Source organism: Bombus huntii, chromosome 12 (assembly GCF_024542735.1).
Source record: "Bombus huntii isolate Logan2020A chromosome 12, iyBomHunt1.1, whole genome shotgun sequence".
In the NCBI taxonomy this organism is placed as follows: Eukaryota; Metazoa; Arthropoda; class Insecta; order Hymenoptera; family Apidae; genus Bombus; species Bombus huntii.
This window is the reverse complement of record NC_066249.1, coordinates 2,010,221-2,030,445: the sequence shown is the minus strand read 5'-3', so window position 1 is coordinate 2,030,445 and position 20,225 is coordinate 2,010,221. Positions and strand designations below refer to the sequence as shown.

General features: G+C 38.0%; 1 protein-coding gene and 1 long non-coding RNA gene across 10 annotated transcripts in view; one reads left to right on the top strand and one right to left on the bottom strand.

Annotated features, from left to right (window-relative positions):
* LOC126871999 (uncharacterized) overlaps window positions 1-20,225 on the top strand; it is a 57,496-nt gene that overhangs the window by 30,869 nt on the left and 6,402 nt on the right. For 4 of the 9 annotated variants that reach the window (XM_050631438.1, XM_050631436.1, XM_050631437.1 and 1 more), the window contains 8 exons: window positions 752-913; window positions 1,810-1,893; window positions 16,200-16,387; window positions 16,534-16,618; window positions 16,955-17,097; window positions 17,871-18,000; window positions 18,607-19,635; window positions 19,723-19,858. In XM_050631438.1, the coding sequence (XP_050487395.1) occupies window positions 752-913; window positions 1,810-1,893; window positions 16,200-16,387; window positions 16,534-16,618; window positions 16,955-17,097; window positions 17,871-18,000; window positions 18,607-19,635; window positions 19,723-19,858 (1,957 nt within the window). Of the gene's footprint in view, window positions 1-751; window positions 914-1,809; window positions 1,894-7,166; window positions 7,450-9,947; window positions 10,333-16,199; window positions 16,388-16,533; window positions 16,619-16,954; window positions 17,098-17,870; window positions 18,001-18,606; window positions 19,636-19,722; window positions 19,859-20,225 lie in introns of those variants that run through there. The other 5 variants (XM_050631441.1, XM_050631443.1, XM_050631439.1 and 2 more) reach the window with 5 other exon arrangements.
* On the bottom strand, window positions 3,788-6,990 carry LOC126872025 (uncharacterized). The gene is made up of 2 exons (XR_007691807.1): window positions 6,343-6,990; window positions 3,788-6,263 (listed from the first exon to the last, which is right to left on the bottom strand). It is a non-coding gene; the product is annotated as an uncharacterized LOC126872025 (long non-coding RNA).

Below are 20,225 nucleotides of genomic sequence, written 5' to 3'. Positions count from 1 at the left end.
ACTTTTGCAGATATTTTTGTTACTCTTGTTAAATTGAAGATAATAACTGGACGATAATATAGATAATAATATAGGAGAATAATTAGACGAGTAGTTTGTTTGGCGGAGATTATTTGCAGTTTTGAGACGAACAAATTAAAGAGTCGCGTGTTAAATAATGGCCACTTGTCTGTTAATCTCATACGATAGCATTTTTGAAGATATTGCGTTAGATTGTTAATTGAACTAGTATTTTATTTGTCAGGAATCGTTCGCAGTTTATGAAGAAAAAATTGGACAATCATATATGAAACATATGTGATGTGTGCTATAAAATGTTCATATATCAAGCTGATAAGGTAAAAGTAATGTTAACGATGCCGGACTTATGCTCGTTGACCTAGTTTAAAATGATATCGCAGGGACAGCTGCTCATCGTTCACATGGAATCTTTTTCCTTGCGAACCTTACGAAGATTCAAAGGAATTTAAATGTAGTGTGCTTAATTGAACACAATAACGTCGGTTTGATGAATCTCGCTTCCGTTTCCAGTGGAACAATTCAGTCGAAAGATAGTGCAAGTACCGCAAACGATGAGAAACGAAGAAATTAATTACGAGGCTAAACGACGTCCTTGATTTTAATTCTCAAAGGAGATATAAATTCATCGGTCGTTTCGTCGATCGTTTAATTAAATTAAAGCTGACTATGAAGTATAAAGCATTGTACGATGTTTTGCAAATAAATTAAAGAAATATTTGAATTTTTTTAGGAGTGGAAAATGCAGCTACCAGTTCGGGACAGGGTTTGGCCACGAAGCAAGAAGATGCGAACACGATGGAAACGGTTCGAGATTTCGTTGAGAAGATAGTGGTGAGATTGATGGGTAACTTGAACGACACCCCGATCCATCGATTATACGATCATCCAGCATGTAAGTCTAAATACACAAATACGCAAGTAATTGCTCTCTCTCTCCCACTTTCTTGCGCCTTTTGCTCTGCTTTACGTTGAAAAATGAACTATAATACACGTAACAATTAATTTTTATAAATTGAAACAGATTGAGAAAAGTAACGAGAAAATTATAAATTAATATTTCTCCGTATGTTTGCTTTTTTAATTTTTTAACAAATATAAGTTTAGATGACCGCAAGTGTATCCGATGTGTAACCAAGCTATGCTGCCATCTGCAGAAAACGCTCGAATGCATTGAAATAAGAAAGAAGACGTATCTGGAGAGCTTCGAATTCCATTCTTAATCGCTACGGCTATATTTCTACCCGCTGCGTATTTGTTACCTACTTAACAATTAACTACCAACCATCTTGATCGCTTTTTTTTACCCCTGATACATCTCTAAAACGCGGCAGTGCCCGGTTGGCAATTAACTCTCGGGTATCTCGATTGCTTCTTTGACGCTTGGTTGCGCCGCGACTCTGCAACCGAACGTTTCCTCTGCGAAACAAAAGTTACAAGAAAACGTCCGCACCTGTACAGGCTGTTTCATATCCATTTACAAATACAAGACACCGAAAATGAGGAATACAAGTAAAGAGTAATTTTGAGACATGACAAAAATATTCCTCCGCGATTAACTTTCCATTGTAAAGTTCTAATACTTGTAACGTATCTTATTCGATTTAATGTAACATGTTTTAAAACGGAGATACGGTTTAAAACACTCTGTACAGAATGCACATTTAACAGTTGCAATTAAGAAAATATAGCAGTTGTTAATGAAAAGGATGAAAGAAACAAACATGACATCAATTTCTAATTGCACGTTTCCTCGCTCGAGTTAATAACTCGACTAACGCTGGTTGCTAGATGACAAGCTTATGGAAAGACATATAACACCCTTGGTAGACGCGCTCTCACGTTTGGCCATGGCCCTGCGATTGTCCTTAGAAAGTAAGTAGCCCTTCACGTCGTTCGTATTCTTCAAACGAGACAGCACACACAGTTTTCATTTCACAACCAATATATACCTCTTATCAAGCTATATTTTATCAGGCTATAATCTTCGATGCCTGGACATCGTTTAAAGATATCAAACGACCCTTAAAATTCACGTATACGCGCTTCAAAGTATAGGCACAGGCGTTATGATTTAGGATGATCGCACCGCAACGCAGCGATGTGGAACGGGTTGCCTGGCCCCAGGCGCCTCGAGCGTTTTCGCTCAAATAACACACATATAAGTTCGCTTCTTACAAACGACTCAAAACATAATACACACAATGTACAGTCTGGGACAAAAGTAAGTGGACAACTAGTGGAAATAGATATCAATGATGTTTCGTTAGATATGGTTTGTTTACACAGAAATGTAAACATTAATTTCAACGGTTCATTAAATAGTCTTAATAGATAAAACTTAAATGTACTAGATCGATTAAGCTTCATTGACCCTTACCTACGCTCTTGTCTTTATCCCCGACTGTATCCTAAAATACACGTTTCGCGTGACTTTTTACGATCATATCTGCCGCGATCCGTTCTAAAGTCTCGTGTCCTATAACTATTATTTCACCGCGTAATCTCGATGACCCAACATTTTATCTTACTCAATAAAATCCGTTCTCCAGTCGAGCGATGTTAGAACACCGTGCCAATTAATACTCGATTAGAATACTAATGGCTGTTCTAGTAAGGAAATTTTATATTTGTTTATTTATTATTGCTTAGTCCGTACCTTTCGGCTTTGGACGAACTTTCGGTTTTACGTCTCTTATATCTATTTCGCTTCTTATATGTCTACCTCCCCACTATATCCACTCTATTCTATCGCACTCCCTTAATTATTCTATCTCTAAAAACTAAAACTAGAAACTACAAATTAACAACTAATGACTAAAAACTATTGCAACTTTGGGCTTTAGCCTCCTTACTGTACTTCCTTCCTGTCGTTTGCCTTTCTCTTCTCTATTATTGCTTTCAGTTCTGCTAAACCTTCTCCAGTCTCATTTAGCGTTTTTCCTATGTTCTTTGGTCCTCCCGTTATTTCACATTCTTCTATTACATGTATCTGGTCTTCTTCTTTCCTTCTATATAGTGTGCATCTTTTTTCTCCCTCTTCTTTCCAGTATTCCCTTGCTTTGGTCTCGTTTCCACACCTGAATCTTGCCAATATCCTCCTTTCTAAGTACTTTGATAATTTTTCTTTGTCGATATTTCTGTAGTGTGTATTATATTTGGATTCGAAGAAAATTTTATAACGTATGTAGTTCTCTCTTTTTGCTTCAATCGAGATGACGTTCGTTCGTCGATGACGAGCGAACCAACGTCGAACGACCTAGCTTTAGAGAGTTACATAAGCAGCGTAGAAATCATCATTGTCGCTGCCGGTCTCTGTTTGACGATTCAGTGCGCGTTTTTTACCTTCCCACGAGCCGGAGGTATCCTTAGAAAGAAGTCGATGCAACCGTAAAACGGAGACGACTCGTTCGGTGTTCACGATTTTGCAGTACTTGTGGAAGAATTTTTCTAATTATTCTGGTTGGAATTACGTTAATTACGGCACGGTTGTGGTAGAATCGTACAAGACTGAGAATTGTCATAGGCTGGAATTTGAGAGTAGAAAATGTAGCATTTGGAAAGGAAATGTGGTACAAGTGACACAATCTCTATCTTGGGGAAACTGTGAAATCAAACTTTTTCATACGGAAATCGGTTTGCTCGTGGATATTAATCTTCTGTACGTAAATTGGACTATCTGACGATTCGAATGAAATTTTATTCTTAGGTGTCTTTATTGCGAGTCTATATTTTTATTAGGGAGTTTGAAGCGTTTAACGTTTAAATTAATTCTCCGTCAGATATTTAGATGTCTGACTTTTAACAATCCATTCTGAATTTACGCGAACTATTCACACAAAACTCTGCCATTTCCCAATCGTATCACGCTCCTATAGATCTCAAATACACAATACGCATTCCTGTCACGTGTAGTCGAGTCTCTACGTGTATTCCCTGAGTCACTCGTTATCGATATGTACTCTAATATGAACGTTCGATTCTCACTGAGAACTCTTTCCGCAATCAATAGATCGACATCTACACGATTTCTCACTCCTGTATGTCCATTATCGATCAACAGTTTGGATTCATTGCTGTGAACGATTCGTAGAAACGACGAATTTAAAGAAAAAAAGTTAGCCCAACACTTTTTTCGTACTTTTTACATTGAGAAACTAACTGCTCCAAAATTAATAAAAAAATTAACAGGAAATCCAGTATAGATGAAATTGGGGATATGATTTCAAATTTCAGAAGCTTGGAAACACACAAAAAGATTTTCTAGATAAATACAAATCTTATCGTTCTCTGTATTTATCTTGCTGTTGTGAAAAATGCGCCGAGCTCTTTTAATTGAAACTGAAAGGAGAGCAAAAAGATAAAAGCGGGAAACGAGGACGACGTGTTCCCACACTGTCTATCGATTTTCGTAGCGTCGAAATCGCAGTTTCATCGGGATAAATTCGAACCTGATCCTCTGCCAGAAAGGTTCTGGTCGAGTGGGATGACTTGTAACTCGAGAAATCAGGCGAGAAGAATAAAGCTCCTAAGAAGAGGCGCGACTCGCTTGTAAGAAAAAAGGCATAGTTAAAAATTCATGATCTTTAAACTTTACTGTAAATTGGTACCATATTAGGATAGCTTGACGTTGAAAAAGTAACGACGCGTATTCTACGACGAAATTTTGTGTTTCTTCACTCGCATTCACAATGATCCATGTGTAACGTGTATAAGAAAGAAACCGCTTGAATACATTGTCAGATGTACAAAAGCAACAAAAGAGCGCGTATGGAGGATAGATAATTTGCATGGAAAAGCGATCGTCGCGCCAAAGGCGCATGTAAAAGTCATATAGGCGACATTTGTACTCGTTTGCATAAGCTTTACGTCGACATTCGATGACAGGCTACCGAATAATTCAGGAAAAACGTTTTTTAACTGGGACAGTATGTTTCTCAAATGATATTTGGTTATTTATTTAAATGTATTCGTAGGTTTCTTAAATCAAAAGTAGATGAATAAAAGATAAACAAAAACGAACGTAGATTTATATTCAGCTGATATTTTCTCTCCGTCACTTTATTTCTTCAACTATCATTCGTCAATGTGTCTCACACTATGTTTCAAAGTCTACTTATATGGTAATTTAAGGTCACCGTTCCTTTAAGCACTTTGGTGATAAAAATTTATCAACAAAAATTATGAATTTAAAATTTATGTATTTAGTTCATCGTTGATTGTGTATTCCCATCTTAGAAATTTCTTATCTTTCATCAATTGTTACATATTTGACGATAATTACTGGATCCTCTTGACTTTTGTGCAAGTTATTTTCTAGCGAATGATTCATTCGCGGTTCTTCAATCGAAGGACGATCTGAAGTACGGAACAATGGTGAATATAATGATTTCAGGACAATAATCTTAAACGACGTAGCTCGTTTACTGATTGCGTAAGAAAAATGAGTCAGTATCCGAAAGAAAAGTTTGTCTTATCGTTATTCCGGAAAAAATCACTCTTTTTATTCTCCTGCTTGGAACAGTCGATGATTAAACACAAGTTGAACGTCATCAGGTGTAATCACATTCGTTTTACTTATAATTTATTTTCAAGGAAAATTCCTTTTTTTTTTTGGTTTTTCGACGAAATCAGCGCGCGATTGTTTTAAATCCTATCGAGCATCGAAGATAACGCATAGTGATTTACTTGAATGAAATGTCCGAAAACAATCGATTTATATCAATCGTGCAATCTGTACAATCTTTGATGTATACTCCGTACAATAAAATTTGAAAGTGACGCGATAAAGTATTAATAAATTTAAAACTAATGTTTACAAATTGATAAATACAATTTTCTACCGCAATATTAAACTGTAAACTTTCACGCGGTAAATATTACCGTTTCTAAGTTGTATGTATGCAGATAAATGCAACTGTAAATCTCAGCCATCAATATTTATTACGCGCCATTTCGTCGACGTTTACATACAATGATGCGGTTTATTCCTACATATATTTATCACAGTTTACACGACTGAATAAAGCACAGATCGCATTGTTCCATAAGTTTCTCTCGAATCTTTATTCGCCATTCTTACATGCAATAAATTCGACAAGAGGAGTTTTATCAGTTTCGCAGATACAGATCAGTCTCCTCGCGTGTAGCCGAGAATTTTGCGCCTCTAATAACAACATTTCATTCTATTATCGTTTATAAGTAGAATTTCAATTACCACTGATCGATACTGACCCAATACGCGTCTGCGAATGAGAAGATTAATGCTCGATATCGTCGAGTGTCTTTGTACCGATACAACTGTAGAAAAAAAGGCATAATTACCTACTGCATAAAACACTGCATAAAATATGGAAACATCTATAATACAAAGTCTGTCCACATGGGATACAAGTTTCTGAGAAGCTCATACACGTGCATTAAATACTTCAATACGATAGAACTCTATTTACGATAATATGCAAAACTGAATACACAGCCGTTAAGATAGAATAATGTTTTAAAAATTGCAACAACAATTTTAGTCCAGTCGACTAATCCATCTAACTTTTCAAAGAAAGAATCAATTCGTTTGGTCGAATTTTAAAATAGTTGTTGCAAGAGTTTTAAAGAGCGTGTGTTCAGTTTTGCTTATTACTGTATGTGAACTTGTCTAGGGACAAACAATTTATATAGTTGGAGTTCATGCGATAGAAGTTCGACAAATTTCCTCACTATCTATGATCTTTCCTTTATGCGATAAGAACTCAGGTTCAGATATGTAGACTGAATCGGTAAAACCTCGGATAATCGGGCATCACCTGAAATTACGTTTCAACAAATGGAAATGCTCATAAATGGATTTCTACTTACCTTAAAAACAAACACCGATAATGTAAAGTCTATCTATGATAAAATACTAGATTAAATACTCGAATATCTCAAAAAAAAACAAGCATGAATAATAATAATAATAAATGAAAAATCCGCGTACGCGACGATGAGTCTTAGCTGGTTGTCGCACGATCGTTCAGAAGGCGTCTGTCGATTTTAGAAAATGTAGGTTCCCTCGCAAAAGTATCCCCCACTAAAAGGAAGCCGTACAGAGCGGCGTATGTGGGGTACGTCGGTCGCGTATCAAGCCGCTTTGGCAAAGGCTCAGTCGCGAGCAGCGCAGGCCTGCGATTACACACACACAGAGCGGCGACTCGCGATTCGCCGGTTCGACGATCGGCCGATTCGTGTTTCCGCGTCGTATTCTAATCAACCAGCATCCGTTTCAATTAAAAATATGTTACGATATCACGTAAACGATATGAACGCGTGACAACCGGGCGAACAAGCAAACGTACCCCTTTGAAAATTCCGCCACTAACGGCCAGCAAGTGAAAGTGAGATCCAAGTGAATTTCGAACAACGACGTGTGATCTTTGCATTTAATATAACATACTCGTAAGCATATGAATATTTATAAATTTTAGATTACTATTATTAGAGATAGTAGATCCAACGAAAGGTATACAGAAGATAAGTCGACGATCGTCAAGGTGTTACGGAAATTATTTTCCAGTGCGAAGGACAGTTAAAATGAGCGTAAAGAAGTGTTTGTTCTAATTACGATGCGTATATAATTGCAATTACCTGGGCCAACTAGGCGCTCGTTAATTGCGCCCTTGAAAGATAAGATAGCAAGACGGAAGATGCAAAGAGAGAAAAAGCGACTCACGATTCGACGAATCAATTCCGTTAATCTCGCCGCGTTCTCCGGGTGGCCTTTAATTACCTCATTCGCGAGTGAATGGAGCCTCCTTCGTGATGTAAACACCAGGCTTTTTATCTCTGTTCAACCAGGATTTGGATGTGTCTCGATGGACGCAGTAGTCCATGTCGGAGCAAAAATATTTAGGAATAAACTTCCTGGTCTCTTATCTCATTCCCTTTTAATTTGATCTACTTCCGATAAGCTAACACCGTCTCCATGGTATTTTAAGGTATTTGAAATTCAATGAACTGATTAATAGCCGATAATGCAATTTACTCTGTTCGTCACACTTTGGTGGTTGGCATTTCAGTGGGAAAACATAGATTTTTAAGGTTTTCGAGGATTCTGAAGAAGCCTTAGAAATTGTACGAGTTTCGAATCGAGCGCTAGACTAATAACTGCTTCGCAATAATATCTTTACCTGCTATAGACGGCGTTCGCTACGCGTTGGAAAAACGATAATTGGCTTCGATAAGACACACAACGAAGCCATGCGTCAACTGTTCGATCCTCACTCCGCAATGCCTTCGAAGTATTTTTCAGACAATATTACGAGCAGTTTTGCACAGCTTGCATCCTGGATGTTTGATTTCGATAATCATCTTCTTCTCATTTTTCAAAAAACTTACCATACCTTCTTGTGTCTTTGCCAGTTTATCCGCTTAAAATTAAGAAACACATGGAGCTGCAACTAAATTAAGGTAATAGAAAGAAATATCTAAACGACATTACGCAATCACCACCGTGGTAATTACGATGATTGCGAGTATTAAATGCTCCCTGACAGTATTTCACGCGACCAGCTACAAAAAGGTAACAGCGATTAGTGCGATTCGACTAACCGTAACACGACACGCACATAAATTTCGTCTTTTTCTCTCTGTTCTTGATAAAACAGGTGAATAAATATTTTCCAAATAAATATACTGCAGCTTAAACACTTTACCTTAGAAAATGATTATGTACATATCCTATGTATTATATAAAATATTTTGAAATTTCATTAGTATTTTAATGAGACACGACTGTCATCATCAAAATGATGTAACTTCAAACGAATTTTAAAATGTATATCGAAATTACAAGATATTTATTGCAGACATGATATATTAACATTTTTTTCATAAAAATATTTTTAATATAAATTTATTTAATATATTAAAAAAACAATATACAGCATCGTATACAGTGAATAATGAACATATATGATCTTGATCAGAATCTTGACCAGATCTTGACTATAATCAGAACAATCGTATCTCGTAACAAGGCTAATAAAATTCCAAAACGTTCCGCATAATACAGATAATAAACCGATAAAGAGTATTCACATTCGTTCGAATATCTTCGGAAAGCCACGTACGTGGTGTCGTTAGTTTCCTGTGTTACGTACGTTGATCTGTCTTTTGATTTTTTTTTTTTTTCAACGAAAATGTTGTAGTGTAACGAAAACAAGAGTCGATGTAATTATCGATGACGACAATTGTAACGATAGCAGAGATAACCTGCTGACGATAGACACGTAAACAGATTACCATCTCCACCGAGAAACTTCAAAGTTCAGAGGATCGTCGTCGGACAACTATTCAAATGAGGGTTTAAAGGTTCTCGTTATATCTGTCGTTCGATCATATTCGCGCCGTGCATGTGTTCAGACGCACGCATGCAACGTCGTCTCAATTCGCGTATTAAATGTGTATACAGCTGTACAGTTGTCTGTAATCACGAATTGTCGATGGTATCAAATCATTTTCCAAGACGCTCTCCTTTACTTATTGCGAGAGAAGAATTTATTTATCGTCATCGAAGAGAAAGAAGGAAACGACCTGCTATTTTTAACGACTTAAGCAGCGTGTAATCGATTCGACGGATCGAAAGTGCGATTATCACGAGGAAATAGTAAAATAAAGCGTATCGCGCTGGAATTATGGAGAGTTCTTCGTGAGCCGAATTCAGCGCGTAATTTTTTCCTCAATAATGAGAAATCACCAACGGTTGTAAACAGCGATGCACGGAGCTCGTGTGGTCTTCCGGTATTAGTCGATCATGAGAAAACGAGAAAGTTATAGTTGCCAGGAAATATATTCGACTAACGCGACGGAAGCGTTCTCTCTCGGATGATCGTCGAGATCTTGTCTTCTGTGTACCTGGGTGTCTCGCATAATTACGTAGAAATTGCGTGCTACAGAAAGAAGGCAACGCCGAAAGAACGTCGGACACGTCGGTACTTACAGTGCGTGGAATAAATAAAAGTTTGCAAGAGTTCGTTGAATTTTGGAATTTTTTTTCTAGATCGTGATTTGTCAAATGGACAAATTGATCGTTTAAATCGGACGTCAGAGAGATTGAATGAAACGTGGAAATCAGAATATCGAGTGTTACCGGAGTACTACCTGTAATGATAAAACAGCGTTACGTCGAAAGTGCGAGGAAATCGTTTGCTAGCTTATCAGTCAGAGATACGATGTGAAACGCGTGATAAATGTTGCTGGAACTCACCGCGGAGATGCTGACACTGATCGGCGGCCTGATCGTCGCCTATTTCATCTACGTGCTGTTCACCGTAAGAAATGGTAAATATTACCAATTTTGTCTTAACTTGAAATTGAATAGTTAGTAAAAGGATGGTATTAGTAGAAGAAAGCAGTGGGAGTATGTTAATAGGTTGCGATTCAATTCACGTGAAATCTACTTCTTCACTTTCAATACGCAACTCTCTAACCGATAGAAAAGTGTTATTAAATGCCTCGGGATTTTTTTCGCTCCATTCTTAAGTTCTCTCAAACCAAACATTTACTTGATATACCAATGATATTTATCGATAACAAGTTGAACTCACGTGAGACGTGTAATTTCAATTTCTATACATATATGATAGTTTCGAAAGAAAAGTTATTAAACATCATAAAAAGTTGCCAATCGTGTTCCTGAATTTATATTTATGCAAATTCCTATCTTTATGGCCTCTAAAAGGATAGAACTTGAAAACAAACATTTGTTTCGCCTACCGAGTATCATGTAGATGGATGTTTCATATATTTTTTCATGTTATGTATTCTACGCATTTTATCGCTTTTCGATTTCCCATAAATGCATATACATTCACAGTCTATTTGCCGGTAATTACGAATCGAGTTACGGACAAGTCGAGAAACTTTCGATAGAATGCAACTGATATAATCTTTTCCAATCTGTAGAACGTAGGATATGCAAAGTAGAGCGGTTATAAAATTTCGATCCAGTTTGCATTCGTGAAAGCAGCATCATCGGCACAGATTCGCCGCGGTTATTGCAAATTGTCACCGACCAACTATTCGCGTGTCCCTGGCACGGTTCCTCGATTGCACGTAATAATCTGTCACGAAGAGGATCTGCCTCCTCTCCTCTTTGACAATTTCGCAGGACATTCTGTAATAATATTTTACGATGTTTCGTAAAGGAAACATGAAGAGAAGCCGAGAAAAATCATCCTCCGACACATTTCGAAACAGGCGTTCGTTCTTCTTGATGGCTCGGCGCAGCCCATTGTTGTAATTTCTCTTTTTAAATAGATTTTATATCTATGTTGCGTGTGCCCGTATTGTCATCTTGGTAAGCGTAAATAACATAAAAGAATTTATTTAGTGTCCTTCTTGATGATTCGTTCTCCATTCAGTGTCGTAATTCTTTCTTTTAAATAAATACGCGTCTCGTTACAGAAATTCTATATTTATATTACGTGTATTTACACTGTCATGTCCGTACATGTAAATAACAGAGTTTGTGGAAAATTTATAGAAAGAATTTATTTAACATTCCTGACTTCTCGTTCTACTCTCATCGTTGTAGTTCTTTCTTCGTAAATTCCTCCGAGATAAATATCTTCTCTGTAAATAAATGTTCTACCTGCATTCTGCGTACTCACATAGTTGTCACATAGATAATATAGTTTACGAAAAAAAATTCCATACAATTTCTCGCTGGTGACAATCGGTGCGTTATTGTCACCGATTCGATTATTCGATTGCGATCGATTCAAAGGAACAACTGACAGAGCTGCCGCCACGATAACACGTCTTTCGACTTCAATAAGGTCGCAAGATTATCACGAATAGTATCACCAGAGGAATCGTATGATTCTTCCATTTCGAATAATTTTCTCTTGCTCGTCGAACCTCTTTACCCTCCCTTTCGATATTTTTATCTCCAACGATTCAGGTTTATTCAACGACCTACAGATCACGAGGTCGAGCGTGATTTAGAATTAAAAAATCCTTCGCAACTTGCTTGGTTCGCGTCTGTCGGAAAATATTTCATAATGGAATAGTAAAGAATATTTTTCTCGCATCTTCAAGATTAAATTCGAAAGTAATTATGGAAAAGTAACGAAGAAACCAGTCTTCCAAATCCCCGATTCCTCGCTGTTATGAAAAAGATGTGCGTGTTTATGCATTGACGTAAATCATAAAGATATAAACAATTTTTATGCACATATTATAATATTCAAGAGTAGGTATATAATGTTCGATATTCAAGAAGATATTCAAAGCGACATATTCATTACGTAATTTATAATATTTAAGCAAGCGAAACGAATCTTTATTCAGGTTCTATCTCTTCGTTTTGTTGTTCACATAAAATCGTCAACTTGCAGGAATATCCGTAATTTACTGATAAAACACGAATATCAAAATTGAAAGGATTGCTGCAACAAGTAGATAGCCCAGCTTTTCAGTAATTTAAAGAAACCAATACGAGATTATTAATCAAGCCAAATTATTTTTTTATTCGTAGTATTATTATATACAATTACATACGTAGTATTATATACAATTAATATTCGTAGTAACTGCCGTACTTTTGAATATGAAACCTGTATTTTCTTTCGCTATTGATTATGAAATCTCAATTTTTCTTCCAACAAGTACAATTTAAATATTAGATTGCTAGAAACCTTTCGATTGCTATTCTCGTACAACCAATAGGCAACTCTATTATATCGTAATCTTATCAGTTAAGCTTAAAGTAGAAAACTTGATAATCTCTCTTAAACGAAATAATCATAATCAGCGCGTGTTTCGTTCTATTTTCGTGAAGAATTCCTAAACCATGCTTATGGTATTAAATTCATAATCTAAATCCGTCAATAGCAAAGTCCAGAGACAAAGTCACGAAGCTCAAAGCACGAATACTGTCGTTTCGGGAAATATTAAATTAACAACCATGGAGGAGGCACGATTTCCCTGGATCGATCGCGTTGCACGTTAATTTGACACAGGGAGAAACCTTTCTGCGCCGCGATTACGCCCGTCCAGGTCGATAATCGCTATAATTTCGTTGCGTCAGACGCGTTTCGCGGTGTACACATTTTCGAATCGCGACTCGATTTCGCCGATTGTCGCGCGATTTCGTTTGCTCGACGTTTCACAAATCAGAAATGAAGCGTTACGAGCTGGGTGGAAACGATTTCGTTCCCTTTCGAAATTCCCTCCCGCTGACTCGCCCATTAGAAAGTTCGGAAAAACAAAGCGAACCGCCACGAATAATGGGCAGCGCGTTTCGCAAAAACGCGAACGGTCGTAATCGATCATCGATACGATCATCCTTCGAAGGCAGCGCTCTTTTATATGCAGTTCTATCGCTGGCTGGACTACGTTTGCGTCAATTTATGAATATTACCGAGTGGATTGATTGAAAGTGTGAAGAAAAAGCGCTACGAAGGTCGTGGAGGAAAAAATCATCGATGGAGAAGTAATAGACAGGGGGACGGGTCTTTTTATGGTCTTCATCATCGATGACGTTTGCACTTTAACCTCTCAGAAGCCAAACCGATCGACTCAGCTTTTTATTAATTTCTTAATTGCGTTACGTAAACGCACGGCTAATACTTAATATGTGAAGAAACAAAACACTCGCATCCATACGCTTATTCGTTACAGCAAGATGTCACGATAACTGTATAATTGTAATAGTTGCAACATCGTCTTTTCTGTCTACTTTTAATTTATAGAATCGATCCAGCGTGGCTTTCGAATAACTCGTTCGACGAAACAAGAAAAATAAAATAAAGAGAGGAAAAAGGAAAAACAGAGAAAGAACGTGTATTTATCGATGGAATTTCACTGCAGGATGATACTCGAGTAATGGGAAGAATGTAGCATTCGATTAATTAAGAGGCGATCACGCGCTATGGTGAGGCTAATGAATAGCCGCGGAAATTGTTGAACGAACCGGTGATAGTTAAGTAGGCAGAAAATAAATGTAGGCGACCTTCACCTTGTAGCGAGAGACCAGGGTTAGAAAGCCCATCGACCGTCGGAATCTGTGCGTTTGATACAGGGAAATACAGTTGGCGGAAAGTCTTTCTGCTCGTACAGGCCGATGCAAATCAGCCTGAGCGCTAAATTTAGACTTCAATCGCCGTTAATAAACCGCGAATGGAACTCAAGTAGAATCGTGCATTAATCATGAAACAACGAACAACCTGTCGTATTACTAATCCTCCATTAAACGCTTCTTTCAAGATTATCGCGTGGATGAATCACTGAAACGAACTTGAAGCAGTCCTCTAAACAATTAGAAAGTGTGAAGACGTAAAATAAAGCTAAACGAAGTATAAAGAGGTGAATAGTTAAAGGAAGATTGTTCAACGCCCATAATCCTCATAGTTTCGAAGAACTTTGATCGAACTTCTATCTTCAGCTTGTACAGAGGCTCACGAAGGTATTCGAATACCTGTAAGAACCTTTTGTTAACGTATTGAAGGTATTACGTGAAACATTTTGAAATTTCGTTAGCAGTTTTATGAGGCTCGACTACCATGCTGATATTGATCAAGTTTCAAGGAAATCCGAAGATGTATTAGAAATTACACGGTATTTGGTATAAGTATAATTCACAGAAATGGCTATTTATTATACTAATTCTTTACCAAATGTATGTTTGCAATAAGTATCTTCCAATTTCTATGTACATCTTCGAACCAAGGATCTAAATTTATTAGCAATATAATGATCATAGTTGTGTCAGTGCTAATGAGATTTTAAACTGCGTGTTTCATAGAACACACGCAATTATGTGCGTAAAAGTTTTCTGTGCTGAGTGTTGAAATACTTTCGTGTATCTGTTAATAGAGCGAACAAGACATTAACTCGACCAATTGCAACTATCTAACCGGTTGAACAGATGCAGTATGGATCCTCTGTGCCTCTGAGTGAACGCGTCCCCGCTGTCACAGCTCGAAGTTTCCCGCGAAAAGAGTTCAGCAGGTCGTCCCCGTCGAATTTCTCTCGGTCGCGCGCACGCGGACAGGCAAAAGAAGAATGAGGAATAGCTGACAAGGCCGGGAACCGGTGAAATTACCTTGGCTTGTCGTTCGTACGCGGCCAAACGAGACGTTCATCGCTCGATCCATTACCAATACCGTAGCTACCGCGTCGATGAAAGTACGCCATCGTACCGCTTTTCTTGTCCTGCCTTGCTCGTTAACCCTTTCGCGTCATCTATTTCCTTTTCGATAAGGTTTCTCCTCAAATCGATTTTCAGAGATTTCTAATGTTCATAAATTATGATAATTTATAATCACAGTTTTCTCTAATATTCGCACGTCTTGCTACATTTTTCCACATTCGCGTACGAACGTAGTGGATATTAAGGTTTATTAGAAGAATGGATTGATGAGCGTGGAGGGATGAATAGGCGATTTTCAAGAATTTGTTTCTGTCAGGAATTCTTTTGGCGATGACAGATATTGAAATGGTAATTTTAAGTTGAATGACTTCTTCGATAGTTTTGAAGAGTTCATATTGACGCGAGTATTTTTATCGTCCAACACTTTGTCACGCCGTAAGTAAACATGGGAAGATTCGGAAATTTCACGAACGGGAATATTTCAATTTAAAGTAGGACGCCTTTACCACGGCAATCTTCACGCGTTTAAAAAAATGCCGAGAAGCTAGCGAGAAGCAAAATTTCACACAGAGACAAATACCTTTACTTGAACTAGAATAAACACAGTGCTACATCCATCACAAATTTCTTCAAATATTCGCAAAAATCTTTAGTACCTATCGAAACGAAGGATCCACCAGGATCTTACAATTTTACATTGGAACAAAGTCCACGCAACATCTACCACAAAATGTCCCCAAACACGTCATAAATACATTACGCATGCATATATTTCATAAATAAACTTATCGTAATCTTACAAAGTCACATTGAAACTCTATACAACATCTACCATAAGATTTTCCAAATGTGCCCAAAACTTTCGCAAGAAACCTATCAAGACCCAAAGAATCTAAATACCCGAAAGAAAACGAAACGTCTGCCATAAAACCCTTTAAACATTCCCAAACACTTTCACAGGAAACTTATTCACAACCAACAAACTTAACAGCTAACAAATAAACCCTACTGTAACGTAGAACGCAAAAATCGATATCACAAAAATTCGCAGACAAACCAAACACGGATTCGCCAACGATGGCGCACACGGCGCTGCGCGAGATCGTGGAGCGTGCCGTGGAAGAAGCGAGGAAGTTGCCGGGCCTCGGTGGTTCCGGTGTGTCCGGAAGTGTTCCAGAGGCACGGAACGTCGTGGAGGACAGTTACGAGGATATACTCGCCACCGCGATACTCAACAAGGTTACAAATATTCATTTCTCGGAGTCTGATCTCTCTCGAGGGGGCATTCCCTCGAGGTGTTTGGGCTCCGTTCATGGAATTCCTGGTATTCGCTCGTGGATCGAGCGAGAGAGGATAAATCGATGAGCGAACGTTGGATTTTCTAGGTCATCGAGAAATTCCAAAAGGAACAGGTGGACGGCAATAGCAACGTTCTCCCAGGAAAACCAGTGTCCGCTAAGTGTGCGTTAAGTACGTTCCTTTGATCTTGTATGAAAAGAATAAATAAGAATAGAAGAAATAATTAAACACAAACGATGGATTTCGGGTTGTTTTTTTGTGCAATTAGTATACAGGAAGATGTGGTTTTCATAAAATTAATGCTAACATTTAATGATATAGAAACATAATAATGGAGTATGTCACTATTGAGATTGAGATGTGGCATGATTAATTATAATCATCCATGTATATGGTATATTAGATGTACAACACGAGTCGGCAGTTCTAATGTTAAATGATTAAGCAAAGAAAATGTAGGAAAGAGGATGGAAGCAATTCAAAAGAGAATGCTTCTTCGTATTTCAGGCGAAAATGAGGCAGGTCTCGACGAAGGTGTAGAAGAAGGCTGTAGCAGCCTGGAACCACTGTCTCAGGATGATTGTAGCAGTGACTGCAGTGCGTCTTGCTCGAGACGCGTTAGAAACCAACCGGAGCCATTATCTCTCACGGTAAGCGATCCTTTTATGGCGAACGTCGCTTATGACCTTGACGGAACGTCGAAGAATTTGCGAAAGAAACGAGAACTCTTCCGAGGAAATATGTAGATACGACCCCTACTGAGTCCTTCGACTTGTATTGAGTATCTTGATTTCGAAACGATAGGAAAAGCTCATTGGAGTAACATGGCCAATATGAAAACTTTCCAGTAATTTGAATAAGTCAGCATAGCCCAACTCAAAATCAAACTTTTTAAATCACCTTTTTAAACAAGCCAAATGCTATAAATTCATAGTCGACCAATATTTGTAGTAACTTTTGCATTGTTTAATGTGAAGCCTATATCTATTTCTCTTGTCCAACGAACGTAGTTTAAATAAATAAATAAATAATTTAAATATCGAAACTTTGAACCACAGATTAACGAACTCGATTTGAAAACAATCACAGCAGCATAAATAACCATGAGAGCCAAGTAACGAGGATATGTCTGAATTTTAGATCTAGCACATGATATGAAAAATTACGATTGGAAAAATGAACCGTTTCGTGTAATTTCGCGACTAGGTTTGTAGGTTCTTGGGTGATTCTCGGTCGATAAGCGTGTTACTCGCGAATGATAAGCAACGGAAGTGGAACCGTTGTCCCACTTTGAAATACGCACGCCGGTCCCAACCAATAAGAGAAAAAAAATGAAATAAACAAAACACGAAAAGCTATAAACAGACTTTATCGAGGTCGTTTCCTACGATTTATTAATGACACGTGTGTTTGATCGTTTCAGATAGAGGAAAGAATTGAGGAAGTGACGACAACTTATGCGTCCGACGAGGATCATAGGGAACACGACGTCTTGCCCATTAAAAACGCCCATCGAGTTCCGTTTCCTGAACTTGGAATGGACATTATCGATCGTAAGTGCTGCTTATCCACGTGTCGTTCATCCAATTCCATTGCTTATGTTTTATTGAAATTTTTATTCTTATGGTCGTTCACCTTTAGGAATTTGATACACACAGATAACAATGACATTTGCGTGTGTAATATTTCTGCTGATGGTGTAAAAGCGGTATAACACAATTGAGTTTGTCGTTGGATATTCCGATCAGTTGTATTAGGACGTTGCCAGTGGTTATTCAAATCGTGTTATATGTTAAAATCGAACTACAATTTATTGTAATTTATTGTAATTTAAAATTTGTGGCGGCAGTGAAAATACGTGTGAAAGACGAGTAACTGAGGAACAAGCGAATTGTTCGCGTTAGACCGATAGCGAGTGAGCAGCAATTCGGAGAAAGCACGAGTGGACTAGAATGTGTGGTGCAACGTAAGAAGACAACAATCGTTAAAAAACGTGGTAATAAGTAGAAGACGAGAGGTCTTGTGCGAAAAGAAATGTTGTAGCGAGCAGTATCTAGAATTATTCTTTATATTATTTTATTCTACGCTTGATGGAACCTGAAATCCAACATTAGTCCCATTGTTATTATTTTCTAATTACCTAATTTTTATTACCATAGCTTGTCAAGAATCGGAGGACAGTCAAGACGATCCAGATACGACGACCACGCACATAGGTTTAGTTTCTCCGATCGAATCGTGGGAAGAGAATTGGCTGTTCCAAAAGAAGAGAGTTCAAAGCCAGGCTGACCCTGTGGCCATGTTGGTGCCTAATCCTAGCGCCGATTTCAAGGCTTTAATCGGTGACAAGGACGCGGAAGACACATCCGATTTGTCCGAGTGTTCATCGGCACAGTCAGACGAAGAGATAGAAAAAGAATTAATGGAAGCCATAAGCAGTGTCGTGCCACGATCTCCGAAGAAAAAGGAGTTCGAGAATGGTCTGGACTACTTGAATTCGTCAGACGACTTTTCGTTGAAGGTGGATGATACGAATTCATTTTCCAATGGCGGATACGTATACGTATCTGACGAGGAAAAGACTGACTGTAGACGCGTGAAAGACCAAAGGAAAGCAGAGAAACAGAGGGAAAAAGAAGAAGATTATAAACAAAGTGTAAAGGGAAACGAAGAAGTGAAAGCCAAAGAGATTAAGGAGAAGGAAGTGAAAAGAAAATTGGAGAGAGTCGAAACTGAGGATGAGAAACCTGTTTCAGAATCAATAAATGTAATTAGCAACGGCTTGAAGAAGGTAGGAATGGAGCGACAGAAAACGAACGAGGTATCCGAAGAGGATAAAATAAGAAATTTAATCAACGGGGACGATTTCATTAAAGTAGATCGATCGGCGAAGAAAAGTGAATCGGATAATCTATCGAATTCTGTTAATTCGAAGCCTTTGACGGTTATTCTGCCCGATGAAAGCGAGCTAAACGTGCCAAAGACACCGACACCCACGCCGACGAGGATTTCCATGGAAATTAGTCTGGGAAATCCTCACAGCGAGAAAACGTACATCTCGCAGGAGAAGATCGTTCTGAATTCCTTGGAATGCGCGAAGAAAAAACTGATGGCCGTCAATGACGACAGTGTGGAAGCATTCGAAGACGAGGAAACGATGTTTGCTCAGCAAAAAGTCGACTTTCATGGTAAATATTTTAGCAACGTAGTCACCTGTTGTAAGAGTTTATGAGCTTATGATTGCCACTCATTTCACTTTTGTTCGTGAACATTAGCCGAAGATATTCAACAGGAAAGCGAATACACCGAACATTACGATATCGCGACTCAGAGACATTTGGATAGCTTGACGAAGTCCGAATCATTCGAGTCTTCGCCATTAACGAATGCCTCGATAGAGGATGACGAAAGGTAATATCAACACCAGTATTATCATTTGTAACCACTACGACTCTTCATCTAGTATTGAATGACGATAAAACATTTAACTCAGCTCGTTTATCTTTATTAATTTCACTTATGAACTTTCACTTATGATAGCCTTCGAGAGGCTTTAAAATATATTCACCGAGCTTAAAATGAACATTATAACTTTTGACAAAATTATCTTTTCTTGTAAATGAACGAAAAAGAAATTTTTAACGGAATATAAAAGAGTAAAATTCGAGATTTCTCGATTGTCTCGCGTCGAAAGTATCGAAACTAGGTTCGTTTCGTAACGTCACCGTTCAACGGTCTGCGGAGCGCCGTAAAGAACTTTCTTCTTACCGATGATACT